Source organism: Canis aureus, chromosome 18 (genome assembly GCF_053574225.1).
Source record: "Canis aureus isolate CA01 chromosome 18, VMU_Caureus_v.1.0, whole genome shotgun sequence".
NCBI classification, from domain to species: Eukaryota; Metazoa; Chordata; class Mammalia; order Carnivora; family Canidae; genus Canis; species Canis aureus.
Genome location: NC_135628.1, coordinates 36,857,554 through 36,872,471, shown reverse-complemented (window position 1 = coordinate 36,872,471; position 14,918 = coordinate 36,857,554). Strand labels below are relative to the sequence as shown.

At 36.4% G+C, this 14,918-nt stretch overlaps 1 protein-coding gene across 1 annotated transcript in view; it reads left to right on the top strand.

Moving 5' to 3' along the window:
* Positions 1 to 14,918, top strand: part of NXPH1 (neurexophilin 1) — a 433,080-nt gene that overhangs the window by 394,387 nt on the left and 23,775 nt on the right. Inside the window, exon 18 of the mRNA XM_077856780.1 lies at positions 1,120 to 1,188. Coding sequence (XP_077712906.1) covers positions 1,120 to 1,188 — 69 coding nt within the window. The remainder of the gene's footprint in view (positions 1 to 1,119; positions 1,189 to 14,918) is intronic.

Sequence of the window (14,918 nt, the reverse complement as noted above, 5' to 3'; positions counted from 1 at the left end):
GAAATGTAAGTTAAAATACGTAATATGTCTTCTTTTGTTTGGGCCACTTTGCATTGGAAATTGACATGATATTAAAAGATTGATTTTTAACATTTCACTTTTATTGTGAGGCGATGAATAGCTCAGATCCACAACATCGTAGGAGATTTCTTAATCTCCACGTTGCACCTTGCTCTTCATGGTGATTTGTGTCTGGCTTTGTCTTATGGATAGAAAGGAAAGATCCACTTTCTTACTGTGTTGAAGATATAAAAGAAATTAATTACACTGCCTGTGGTTACTATCTCCACAGAATCAAATTACTTGGTTTAGGAAATATTTCATCTGTTAAAAATCCAGTGTGGACCAGAGATACTGCGCCTCGACCAAATAAGAGGTGCGACCTCAAGATAAATTTACTTTTCATGACTCTGACTGTGAAAAGCAGGGCAGCACATGCCCAAAAGCTGTCCCAGTGAGGCACCAGAGACACTGTAATCCTTTTTTTATCAAATTGAATTGTAAACCATTCCTATTTAGGATCATTTATAAGTGGTTTGAATGTTACTTAACAAGCATTATATTGCAGAGTAGTGTTACATATTGCCAAAGAAGGAGGTTTCTATGACTTCTATTTATCTATTGCACCAGTGTTTTAGACAAGTAACAAATGAAATTCCTCTTCTAAAATTAAATCCAGCTTCATTTTTGTCTTTCACCCTTAAAGGATGAAACATTATTTGCTTCTTGGACAGTTCCTGTACTCTATCATCTTTCATTACTTTTATAAGTTCTGTCATAAATGCTCTAGCTCTTTGGCCTTGGCTTCTAACTGCCTATTATAGAGATAAGTGTCTGGGTTTGATAATATAAAATCCTCAAATGTTGCTTTACCTGCAATTAAAAAGTACTTTACAAGCAGCATTAGGGTAGGATATGGTCTTCATTTCTCTATTGTATTTGTCTTCTCACATAATTTTGGTTCTTCATAACCATGAAGAACAGTGTTTCTAGAGCATTTGGAACAGTTCCCTTTACTGAGGTCCATACCCGGACACCTGTCTCTGGACACTCTTACCTGGATGTCCCACCTTAAACTCAACCTGAATGCTATTCCTTCCCATGTTTTCTCTGTTGTAGAGGCTGACAAATTATGGTCCTTGGGCCAAATCTAGCCTACTGCCTGTTCTTACATGGCTTTACAGAAAGGTAAGAATAGTTTTTACATATTTAAGAGAAAATGAAAAAAATATTTCATGACATGTGAAAATTAGATGAAATTCAAATTTTGGTGTCCGTAAAAATGTCTTACTGGAACACAGCCACACTTGTTCTTGTGTTGCCTGTAGCTACTTTTGTGCCACAATAGCAGAACTGAGTAGTTATGATGAAGACCGTCTGGCTTTCAGAGGCTTAAAATAGCCTGAGTTATCTGGCCATTTACAGAAAAAAGTTTGCTGACTCCTGCTCAATTTGAATGGAAGATTTTTCCACTCTCTCAACTCTTACTCTCCCAATATCAAAACCTCAGAATTCTCTTCCAGACTTTCCTCTTTCACATGCATAGCCTATTGATATATATAAGGAACATCTCCAGATCAGATTCCTCTCCTTTATTCTCACTTCTGCAGCTTTGCACATGGGTCCTTGCCATCTATTGCCTGGACGACAGCAATAGTTCTCAACCTCAGTTTCTTTCCAATAAAATTCACTTTCTATTTGAGTATCAAAGCTGTCACATGCTCCAATAATTAGATAAATCCCCTATTTCAGTTCCCTATTAAAGATGTCGTTGGGATCCTGCTTCCAACTGAATCAAGTCCAAAGTCCTCACCATTATAGCATATCCCTTCATGCATTGATTCTGGCTTCTCCAGTTTCATCTCCTTTGGCTGCTGCACCCTCTGTTCCTACTCTTGCACCCTCAAGTCCCACACAATGCAGTACTTTTTATTGTCCACCTAGTATGTTGCTGCCTTTCATGACCATCTGCCTTTGTGACATGGCTGACTTTTTCTTCACTGCCTTTTTACTGCCTTCTAAATAGCAAACTTGATTTCAGTTTTTTTGAGATTCAGTTTAAATGTCATATTTGAGAATCCTTTCCTAGAACCTTCAGGTAGAGTTCATTGTTCTCACATTTCATCTCAGCACTAGTGTAGATATTGGAGCTCTTCCTCATTTTTGTATCCTGACAACCTAGCATTTGTCTCGAAGAAGATAATCATTATTTGTTGGCTAAATAAGTGCTCATATATGTTTAGAGAGATTTTTTTTTTGTTTAGAGAGATTCTTGATTTTAATTTTGAACTCATTTTCATTCAAAATTCTAAAATAATAGCAATCAAGTCTGTTAATCCTGTCTAGTCTAGAATGAAACTCTGATTTATGGGCAATTACCCAAAAGTCTCATATAGGTATCAGTAAATGCTATAGTATTCATTATTTAATTTTGTGGTTTTTCTTTTTCTTTTTTTTAAAGATTTATTTATTTATTTTAGAGAGAGAGAGAGGGAGAGCAAGAGTGTGGGGCGGAGGGGCAGAGGGAGAGGGAGAGAAAGTCTTAAGCAGATTCCATGCTGAGCCCAGGCCTGACAGGAGGTTCGAACTCAAGACCCTAAGATCATGACCTGAGATCATGACCTGAGCTGAAGCCAAGAGTTGGATGCTCAACCGACTGTGCCACCCAAATTCTGTGTGTTTTTTTTTTAACTTGCAACATTATTAAATCAAATGTACTGATATATCTATTAACTTCCTTTCCAAATAATTATTCATGACCTCAATGTAAAACAAAACAAAAATAAAAGCAAAATCCTTTGTATTCTGAACTTTGTTATTTGTTTTATATTGGCCTACTATTTACTATAATTTTTACTATTTGTATAGGCAGTAGTTATTTTTTCAAATTCAGTTTTCAGGAGGAGCAGGTTATGTGTAACTAGTTGGTAAACATGTTTCAGTTACTCAAACTCTCCATTCACTTGGAGAATTAGCTAAAGCTCCTGATATTCTTTCATTCTCCCTGGTCCTGTCCTTGGATTCACATTATCAACTCCGTAAAAGGCTAGACATGGAGCTTATTGAGCTATTTTACATGTGTCCTGTAAAGACTGGTTAGATGAAAAAGAATATAAAGCCGTCTAACTGAAGATTTTAAGATTATCTATGAGTTTCATTCATCTATTATTTTCCTGGCTCCATTTAGTATGGATAATAATAGTGAGACAAGCTTATGATTATATAGTACTCTATACTTATTCAGAGTGCATGCGCCTACATTATGCCTCCTGCCGGGAAGGCATGGGTGGTATTGTTATAGTGATTTTTTTTTAAATGAAACTGAGGCTCGGAAAGGTGAAATTACCTGCTAAAATTCTTACAGCCCATTAGGGATGTGGCTGAAATTAAAACCTAGTTCCTGACCTCTTGTAATTTTTCTGTGGTTTTGATTTCTTCAGCTAAAAATATATTGGTTATCAAGCTGTTGTCTCTTGGCTCTAAAGTACCTTCCCATACTCTGATTTGTGGCAAGGGGCCAGAACTGCAGAGTCCTTGTTCTTTACCAATTGGCTTCTTGTTAGGCTTTGCCGGTAGATGGATGTTAGGAGAACAATATTCCACCTGCTGTTCCTGAAACATACATCTAGCAATAGTTGAATGGAAGCTTCTTTTGGCCTTCTTAGACTGGCCTCATCCATTATATCTCCCCAGAACTACCAGTACCTCTATTCAGAGCTCTGGGTCCCTTCTATCAGCTTCTAGGTCCCTTCTATTTTTCTAACCTCTGAGGTGGTAACTATTCTTTATAATTATGTCCATGCTACTTTGTTATTCCTTTTGTGCTTTTTTTTTTTTTTTTAGTTCACTAATACCTGTGAAATCAGTTTCCCATGCTATCTGCTCTCTGTTGAAATACTTGGTTTGGTTTTGGTTTTCCTGACAACCTGATGCATGACAGCATACCTACTACCAGAGTGGTCCTGGAAACACACTCTCAAAGATGATACTTGGGCACTGTTTTTTTAATACATTTGTCTTGAAAGTAGTGCTGACCTCCTTGCTTATGGTATGCAGTGGCACACAATTATTTAAACTATTATTGTGATTGATTGAAAAGAAGTATCTAGTGAAATAATGTATTGGGGGGATCAAATGGAAACTGAACTTGACTTGTATGGCAATGATGAAGAGTACAAAGACTGGGGTGGAAGGGCTTTTTATGGCTACACTGGGAAGCTTAAAGGAAGAAAACAACAAAGTGGTGTCTTTAAACCTTTATTTCAAATCACCATTACAGAAAACCCTCTCAAAAGAGCCCCCAAAGATTTCTTTATTTCTTTATGCTTTAGAGTTACCCTCACTAAAAACAGACCTAAAATTACAGTAGGATTCCCATGCTTGATGTTCCTGCAATTAGTTAGCTTAGGGCATTTGCCATGTGTAAGGGGATGTCCATTGTTCCCAAGACCCATCCCAAACATCTCTTATTGTCTTCAGACCTATCACTAGAATCAGCTTTCAGAATATTCCATGGGAACAAGTATAAAGTCTCATCCAGGATAAGAGAGCTTATATTTCAGAGTAATTGTAAGATTTTGCTAATTTATATTGAATAGTTCCTAAGAGTTTTTGACTGAGAGGAAAAACTTATAACTGGATAAGGCTGAATTTATTGATATGGTAAACTTGGTAGAAAGTCATGATATAGTGTTTTAATTTGTGCAGATGGAAGTGGTTCTATAAAACTGGTTAAGTGACTGAAACTTTGACTTAATGGTACTCTACATTCAGTGAAGTCAGAATTCCACAACTGCTGTGGCATAGTAATAAGAAAGGAATCAAAAGTATAGAAGTTGGGACACCCAGGTGGCTCAGTGGTTGAGCATCTGCCTTTGGCTTATATTGTGATCCTGGCATCAAATGATCCTGGCATCAAGTGATCCTGGCATCAAGTCCCGCATTGGGCTCCCCACAGGGAGACTGCTTCTCCCTCTGCCTTTGTTTCTGCCTCTCTGTATCTCATAAACAAACAAACAAACAAACAAATAAATTTTAAAAAGCATATGGAAGTAGATATTTTGCAGTAGATTATCCTATGTGATTGTCACAAGCTGTCTCTCTTTCCCACCACTGCCACACATGTACACTATATTCCCAGGGAGACCCCAAAGGACATTCCTTAATTTAGGCATTGAAAATACATTAACAGGTATTCAGGATACTTCTGAGATCATTGTCTTCTATAAGCCAGGAAGCATCACGGGAAATGCTGGTATTGAGATAGGCTTCCTGAATTTAATGAGAATGTTGGAATTCTGAAGAGGGAAAGGTCCAGGTGGCAGGGCCTTTGTCAGAATTAGTGGAAGGCAGAGGAAGCAAATTGGTATTGAGTATTTTTTCCTGCATGAATATTTTGATTATAAATAATTATTATGGTATCTATAGGAGTAAACGATTATAGACTTCTTTTTAAATATTGTTTAAACTGTAAGGAGACAAAACTTTAGGTCTATTGGCTAGAAACTTGACTTGAGTCACCACAAGAGAAGTCCTGATATGTCACCAAGATTCCAGACTAAGACAGTTAACAGATCTAGAGGCCAAGTCCTCCTAAAAATGAACCCTGAAATATTGCCAAAGTATATGCTTAATCTTTCTCCAAGCTTTCTCCAAAGGAACCTATAGCCTCTAACCAGGGCAACTATGTACTTGGAAGAGGAAAATACCCAGAATTTTTGGAAATTACTAACATGTTCTCTAAATGTATGCTAAGCATGGGGACCCAAAGTGATAATGCAGTCCACCAGTCAAAATAGAGATATGGCTCAAGTGACATAGGGATGGGACTAGGATGAAGCAAAAAAGGCATTTAAGGTACAATATTTTAGGATGTACCTGCAGGTTTATGTGAACCTGCCTGAAGTCTCAGTACTTCAGTAACAAAGATGATTTTAGACAAATCTTAATCTCTCAGTGGGTTCATAAAACCATTCTGTGAGTATTGTCTTAATATCTGTGTATAATTGGAACACACTTACATGGAAACTGTCAAGTTTCACATTGGTCCCCGACTCATAAAGTGAAGGTTATCCTTTTTTATTTTTATTTATTTTTTAAGATTTTAATTTATTTATTTAAGAGAGAGAGGGAGAGAGAGTGGGGAGGGGAGGAGGAGCAGAGGGAAAGGGACAAGGATACTCCATTCTGAGCTTGAAATCTATTGCAGGGCTTGATCCCACGATCCTGAGATGATGACCCAAGCCAAAATCAAAAGTTGGATGCTTAACTGACTGAGCCACCCAGATGCCCCTGAGTTGAGGGTTATTCTGGCATAAAGGGCATGTGTAAGTTTCTAGAACTTTCCATCTCTGCCAGGATGGTGAACCTGAAGCAGTACTGCATCCTTGGGAAGACTGCAGATTGGTGCCAATATAAAAAACTTGAAATATGCAGTGGTGGTGATTTCCATTGTGTCTTCATTTAATTCACTTGGTTGGACTTTGGAGAAGATGGATGCATCTTAGAGAATTACTGTAGATTATCTTAAATGTAATCAGGCAGTGATTCCACTTGCAGCTGTGGTTCCAGATGTGGTTTCTTTACTGAAGCAAATCAACACAGTCCTTTGGACCTGGTACAAAGCTATTGATCTAAAAAGTGCTTTTTTCTGTATAACAATTTGCAAAGATCACCAGCAACAGTGTGCTTTTACTTAATTATGATCAACAGTGCATCTTTGTAGTCTTGCCTTAGGGTGTGTCAGCACTCCTTCTCTCTGCCTTAATTTAATTCTGAAAGATTATGGTGGTACAAAGTTTGGTTGGCTAATTTGGATTTGGGAGATAGCATATACCACAAATAAGCTGCTCTACCATATTTATTGAGTAACTCAAAATGAAGCAAGAAAAGGCTCTGCAGTTAGTAGCACAACAGTGCAAAATGCTCTCCTGCTTGAGCTTAATGAGCCATCAGATCCAATAATATTTGTTGTATCTGGAAAATAGAGATGTTTGTGGAACTTCTGACAAACCTCTATAGGGGAATTGCAGTTATTATTGCCAGGGTTTGGAACAAAGCAGTGTCTACTTATGCAGATATCTTTCTGAAAAACAGTTCTCAGAAGACAGACGTCTAGTTATTCAGTTAAGCATGAGCAGTTATGATTTATCGTTCATTAAAACCTAAGTTTGAGATCAGGCTTAAGCAGATACAAGAGGCATAAGCAGGTGTCTCAGACTTACACTGCATATATTCCTACTACATTACCTCTCCCCTTTCATTGTATAATTAAGGCTTTGTAGGGGAATTTCTTTTTTTTTTTTAATTTATTTTTTATTGGTGTTCAATTTACTAACATACAGAATAACACCCAGTGCCCGTCACCCATTCACTCCCACCCCCCGCCCTCCTCCCCTTCTACCACCCCTAGTTCGTTTTGTAGGGGAATTTCTTATGCCTATTTGAAGAGTGCTGAAGAGTGCTCAACTTGGTTGAGGTAAATTGATGATCTTGGGGAGGTCATAGTGTGAAGATGCTTGTGTTCTATGTGAATATTCAACAAAGGGCATCTACCAGAGAACCAGCTCTGAGTAATCATATGGATAAGATGACCCCTACTTTGATGGACAGTTTGCTTCTTTTTTCATCCACTTTCATTCCTGCTTAGTGGGCCTGTAAGACAATGGTCAGGGCCACAGAAATAGAGACTGTTCCTGGACTCAACAACATAGGCATCCCCTTACAAAAACTGGTCTGATTACTACCAGTCCTGAATGACTAACCTGATAACCACAAAGGTCAACACTATGTCCTCAATATGGCATCATTCCCATTTGGAGAGGGGAAGACTCATCCAGGGGCAGGTCGATTATATTTGATCTTCTTTAATTATCTAAACGTTAAGGTGTTTTATTTTTTTATTTTTATTTATTTTATTATTTATTTATTTATTTATTTTTATTGGTGTTTAATTTACCAACATACAGAATAACCCCCAGTGCCCGTCACCCAATCACTCCCACCCCCCGCCCTCCTCCCCTTCTACCACCCCTAGTTCGTTTCCCAGAGTTAGGAGTCTTTACGTTCTGTCTCCCTTTCTGATATTTCCCACACATTTCTTCTCCCTTCCCTTATATTCCCTTTCACTATTATTTATATTCCCCACATGAATGAGAACATATAATGTTTGTCCTTCTCCGACTGACTTACTTCACTCAGCATAATACCCTCCAGTTCCATGCACGTTGAAGCAAATGGTGGGTATTTGTCGTTTCTAATGGCTGAGTAATATTCCATTGTATACATAAACCACATCTTCTTTATCCACTCATCGTTAAGGTGTTTTAATGACTTATTAACTCTGTTAGGTTGGCTTTTACTATTTAAGCTAGAAACTTGCATGAATCATTGATTTCCATCTCTCTGTAGCTCTTCACTATGAACCATTCCATATTTCTTATTGTTAGAAAGAACCTATTTGGCATTACTCAATATTGTATGCTTTTCCATACCTTTGTGCCCCTGGAAGGTCCACCTTCTCTATTCTATTGACCAAAGTATATCTAACATTCAAAATCCATCTCAAGTATCACCTCCTTTAATTTCAGACAATGCTTTATATGTCTTTGTAGCATAGTACTCCTCAGGCTGTATTACAAGAACGCATAATAAATGCATGTTTATCTTTACTAAACTGTATATCCAATGAGGAGTGGGCAATCCTGTCCATTACTGCATACTGCCCTTTTGCTTCTAGATCAATGGCTAGCATGTTAATGGTTCTCAATACATACTCAGTGAGTGAATAGGATATGCTTCTCTTTCCATTTTTTCTCTTTTGCCATTATATTGAATCTTTACTGAAAGCATGTCAAATGTGGTTTTGTGATAATGCAAGGATACTGTATTCTATGGACAATTCTATGATATTGGGGTCTATAGGTCAATTTAATTAATGATAGTAAAGCAATGTGACATATGAGAGACAAACATTGGTCTTACAGTCAAAGGCCAACTCTGGGATTTGTTAGCTGTGTGACCTTGGCAAAGTCATTTATTTAAGCTCCCAAGCTCCAATTCCTTCTTTTCTAAAATGAGGGTACTTTTAACTTAGTAATTCTATTGTTTCATGGATTACATCAAAAAAGAAATACATTATAATATAGAATCAATTAACTTAAATTTTTTTCTATGTATTATTTTTGCATAATTTAAAATAATTGCTTAAATATTGCAGATAAAAGCTTTTTTGTTTTTCTTTTGAAGATGATCAATGCTTGAAACTTTGCTTCGATAGAAAACATAAATCTTTAAATAATTTATTAGGCATTCATATATATGAATATGCAAATTTTACATGGGATTAATTTAAAATGGAAAACATTTATAACACACTATTACAAAGAATTTGTCCTATATTTTGAACCACTATAGTGACAAAGAAGCAAATCATAGTCTACGAAGAATTCTTAATTCTTTTCTTCATTCAGAAAAAAATATCAGATATGAGGAACTTAATGCCTATTAAGTTCTTCCACTGACATAAAGAAGGATACCCTTTGTCTAGGTGTTTTAAATTTTGCCTTTGGGCCAAAGTGGACATTAAATAGAGATATATGTATGCCTCAATGCATGTTTTTATAGGCCACTTCATAAAATCACTTTTGCAGAATTCACTTATTGCACTGATGTCATACTCTCAGCATACCATGGGGGATACTATAGGAAATTAAGTTCATTATTGATAGATTGATACCAAGAATATCCTTGATATTCTATATATCCTACTACTCAACATATTGTCCAAGGACCAGCAGCATTGACATTACCCAAGAGCTTATTAAAAATTCAGAATCAGGGACGCCTGGGTGGCTCAGTGGTTGAGCATCTGCCTTTAGCTCAGGTTGTGATCCCGGGGTCCTGGGATCAAATCCTGTATCAGGCTCACCACAGACAGCCTGCTTCTCCCTCTGACTATGTCTCTGACTCTCTTTCTGTGTCTCTTATGAATAAATAAATAATCGTTTAAAAAAAGAAATTCAGAATCACAGGCCCTAACTATAGATGTATTGTCAGAATTTGCCTTTTGATCAGATCCCAGATGAAAGCCTGAGAAGCACTAGACAACATCACCCATCCTTTATATTAGATGTCTCATAAAATTATTTTAACATAAAATTTATTATAAAATAATAAAATTATTATGATGAATACACACAGTCAAGGGAAAAGAAAACTATTTCTCCAAACAAGTGTTTTTGTTGTTGTTGTTAATAGTTGTTTTCAATTTTTTGAATATTGTAAATGTTGTAGTTTATCCCATTTATCCCATTTTTCTTTGCCTTAGCCACATCTTATAGCTCATATTACATCTGTTGAGTACTATATGGCAGACTTTTTTGAAAGTACTTTTCTTAATGTTTTGCTTGTTCATTTGTACATTATCTACGTTTTCCTTTTGCCTCAGTACTTTCAATTAAAAAATTGTTATGTGGTATATTGGGTGCCTCAAATATTTTGTGGAGTGAGGTAAAATATTAAGAAATAAAACCAACATAAGCAGCCTAAATATTTCCAGGATTTGTAATATGATTTGAATATTGCAAACTAGACCACTCCCTCTTTGCTATCTACTCTTCTGAGCATCGTAATTAATGTTCACTATGAAGATCTTGAAGGCACTCTGGGGGTTACAGTTATCAGAGAAGTATTAATTATGCTCAGCACACTATACTGTACTTACTGAGCCAGAAACACGAACTAATATGTTTTATAAAGATTTTAAACAAGAGTGGAAAACCCAAAAGATTTCTGACTAAATCAGAACATTCACTTCAATTAAAACCTCCCATTTCATGAGCACACTGGTGACTATCAGTGTTTAAGTCTTTCATAGACAAATTATTTTTCTACTCCTTTTTTTAACTGGGTACAATAGTTTTCTAAGAATTTAGAAATCATTTACATCAAACATGTACTGATAAAACAAATAGCAGGTAAATTCTGAGCTAATGTCAGGCTATATATCTCTACCAGCAGGCAGCCAAATAGTTGAACTTACTGCCTCAGGAGGCCATTGAACCAACTATGGTGGCTGAATAATTTTATGACCAGTAATACAGCTTGCACGTTATACATGCTAAGAGAGGAGTAATCAAATCTTATGCTTCAGGGCATAAATTAATCACTGCAGGGGTCAGAAAAGAATCTTCTTTGCCCTATGAACAGAATAGAATAATTAAGCAGTGGCTGTATTGATGTTTTTAAAACCTTCTTCTTAAGGATCAGCACTGGTTTTAAGAACAGTTCTGAGACTTCGTGGGGGTGTTTCAGCTCTTGATTAGAAGAGGTGGGGCACTATAAGTTGAACAGTTTATTCTGGCAGACAGGCGGGTTGGGCAGCTTCCTGATACCACACTGTTCAACCTGATTTTCATTAAAAGCTCGAAGTGCATGCTGTTAAAATGTCTCCAGGCACTTGGGGCAAATGGGCCTCCTTGCCTATCTGGAAGTCTTGAGGTGGATTTTCATCTTTTAATCAAGTTTCCTTGTAAAGTGGGGAGGGTGGTTTATTAGTGTGTGAGGTTCATTAACCTTTTTCTACAATTCGCTTTTTACATTTTAAAAAGGCATATTTATATAGGATTGGGGAATTAAATCTTGAGTTCCTTTTCAGTAAAACAGTCTCAAGGTGAAACCTGTTAATCAAATGGCATTGAAGGCCAAGTGTGATCAACTACCTAGCACATAAATCTTTTCAGGTTTACCTACATGGTTATTGAATGAAGCATGTCAAACGTGGTTTTGTGATAATGCAAGGATACTGTATTCTATGGAAAATAAATTGTATTTCCTGTGTCCTTCTGCTACATCTCTATATTCAGTAGTTTTAAATTTAGATAAAGCAAAATAACTTTCAAGTCATATCCCAGGCGTATTCCTAGTAAAAGGAAAACTGAAGAATGAATCATGTCTAAATAATGACTGTATATACGTGACCTAGATACCCAATACACCTAGAGATGTAAGCCAAAACTTTATTGATGTACCTATTTATTGACCCCAGTAGACTTCTAGATGTTTGTATATTCGGTTTCCTTGCCTTTTCTCTGTTTTCACTTTGAAATCAGTCACCTATTATTGTATTGCTAGTCTAGCAGTGGGTTAAATATATTTATTTGTGAAAAATAGTATGATTTTTCATCAAAGGATTTACTGTATCCTTCCTATGAACCTAGCACTGAGGCAGGCATGGAAGCTGAAGTAAAGGCAGCAACTTTTCCCTTTAGAAGCTCATAATCTGGTTGGAAATATAGGACATACACACTAAAAAAGAAAGAAAGAAAAACACACATACACATACACACACAGAGAAACAACTTATTTAGTTGCATAAGCAGTGTTAGGTTAAATGTCAGATAACTGGTATCATCAAGGCCTATATGTATGTTCAGAAAAAGAGAGATCAACATTACCTGGCATGATTCATGGTAGGAGGCAAAACTGCTGCTGAGCCTGAATTGTTTGCATGTTTTGGAGAGGCATGGGGGAGTGTTGTGTAGGAGCATGAAAGCATACATAGGTATGGGTTGGGGGGGTTCATATGTGTGGTGGGGGATGCATATTTTTGCAAAATGAACAAAGACTTGAATTCAAGAAGGGGTTGAGAATGAACTGAGAAGAACTGAGGATATGTTTTAATGATAATAGGGAATGGGGTTAGTAGATAGGAGTCTGATCCTTGAGGAACTTGAATGCCAGGCTAGGTAATATCTTACATAGATTAGGAAACCATTGACTTTTTTTTAGTAGACAGTAGGCATGTTGAAAGCATATTTTGGGAAGAATAATATGGTTATAGTATGGAAGGTAGAAAAGAGCAGAGAAGGGCTGGGGTCACGGATATTGGTTTGAATACCTTTCAGTTGTGAAACAATTATGTTTATTTTATCTGCCATTCACTTTCTGGCTTATCAAGCAGAGATTCTGATTGATCATTTTTGTTTTTGTTTTTGTGTTTTTTTTTCTGAAGGCTCAAGATTGTCCTTTGCCAAAAGAGAGATAAGAGAGGGGGTTTGATTTGGCAATGTGTACTAATGTGACTGTAGCACTGGTATTGCCCATTAGGTACTGGATTCAAGCATCTGTATGTTTAGAAGGACAGTGAATATGACTAAGTATATGTCCCTAAATCAATGTTGAATTCAGTATGTTTAATTTCAGGATCAATTGTCTCTCTCTCTCTTCTAGAAAAATATCCAATATTTTTATAAGGCTGTTTTCTTGAATTAAACATGCATTAAATATTTATTCATCTAGATGATAAATCTTTGTGTCAGCAACTGTCATAATCTCATCAGATTTAATATTGCCACATTTTCATAACACTCTAAGATAGTAAAGTAAATCAACTACTCAGACAAATGAATGGTTCAAATTTCTTTGAAAAGTTAGTCGGTATTGGTAGCATGCCCACTAAATAGAGAGTTCTTTCCTCTGTACCCTGGGAAGATATGGAGAAATAGATGACTGATCTGCTCTTGGAAAGACTGCAATAGAATGAGGGCAAGAGGAAAAGCACAAATTAAAAGATTAAACTAAAACCTTAAAAAAACCCTTAAGATAGTAACAGCTCTGAATCAAATAACCATTCTTTCCAGACATTTCACAAACATCATCTCATTTTCTTCTCTTATTAGCTTTGTCGATTATATTATTAGCATCCCTAATATTTCAGATGAGTCTGTAGCTCAGGGTTGGCCATCTCATCTTGCTCACAGTTACACAGTAGCAGAATCAGAATTTGACCTCGTGGCTCTCTAACTTTTGCGACAGGTTTCTTTTAAGGCTGCTATAATCAATTATGAGAAGGCAAAAGTGCCAAAGTTATTGTTTATTAATTCCAAATAAAGTGATTTGGGAAGTTTATTATAGAGTCCTGATTTAAAGCCAACTGGGGTTGTGAAAAAGAAAGTAACCCAGAATAGGTAAGAGCCTTTGAGAGAACATTCCAGATCAGGAAAATGGAAGACTTGTAATCATAATACAATAAGGCTATAGGGGTGGGGTGGGAAATGGCAGTAGTTAGTTGAGGTGAGAGATGAAGGGAGATGTGTCCTCAAATTAGAAGCATTACTGGGACTTGAAATCCTGATTAGAAAATTTAGCACTGGGCACATATAATGTGGTTGCTATATGCATATTAAGATTATGGTTCCTTGTGGTGCTGAGCACTGATGGGGATTCATGTGGTGAAGATGGAAAGAAAGAACTGGCATCTCCAGGTGTTCAAAAAACAAAACACATGAGATTATTCTTTAAAACTTTCCTCATAGTAGTAAAGCAATATGAGCATCAGGTGAATTTCAGCATCCTCTTTTCTATATCATACACCCCAAAACATCTGGAAGCCCTCTCATGTCATTGGCCCTTCAGGGTGACGCTGAATATAACTTTGATCTATACTGCTTTGTGTAAAAAGTGCTAGAGAACAGAATTTAGCTAATCTACTTCCAAACCCTAGATTTGGGGATTAGGATTAATGGATCAAGAAAGAAAGAAAGAAAAAAAAAAACCCACCAGCATTGTTTCATAATCTCATAAAAAGGTCAGTTTAACAAAAATATTTACTTAGAAAACTTATAATTTAATTTATAATTAAGTGCAACAGCTTTTGATCCAATTTATTGTTTAGAGAGCAATAATTCAAAGTAATTCTACCTATACATTGCAAAAGGGCACATAGAAAAGAAAGTATGGTTCTATGCTTTCTGTTGCCCTTTAGCCATTCTGAATTCCTTGGATTTTTTAGTTAAATGGGTTTTGAGGTATATTTGCATTCTAGGCTGATGAACCTTTTCATAACTGATGAAAAAAACAGGGTGGATATTAAGATAGTATGCACCAATGTTAAAATATTTAAATACTTTTGTATTAGT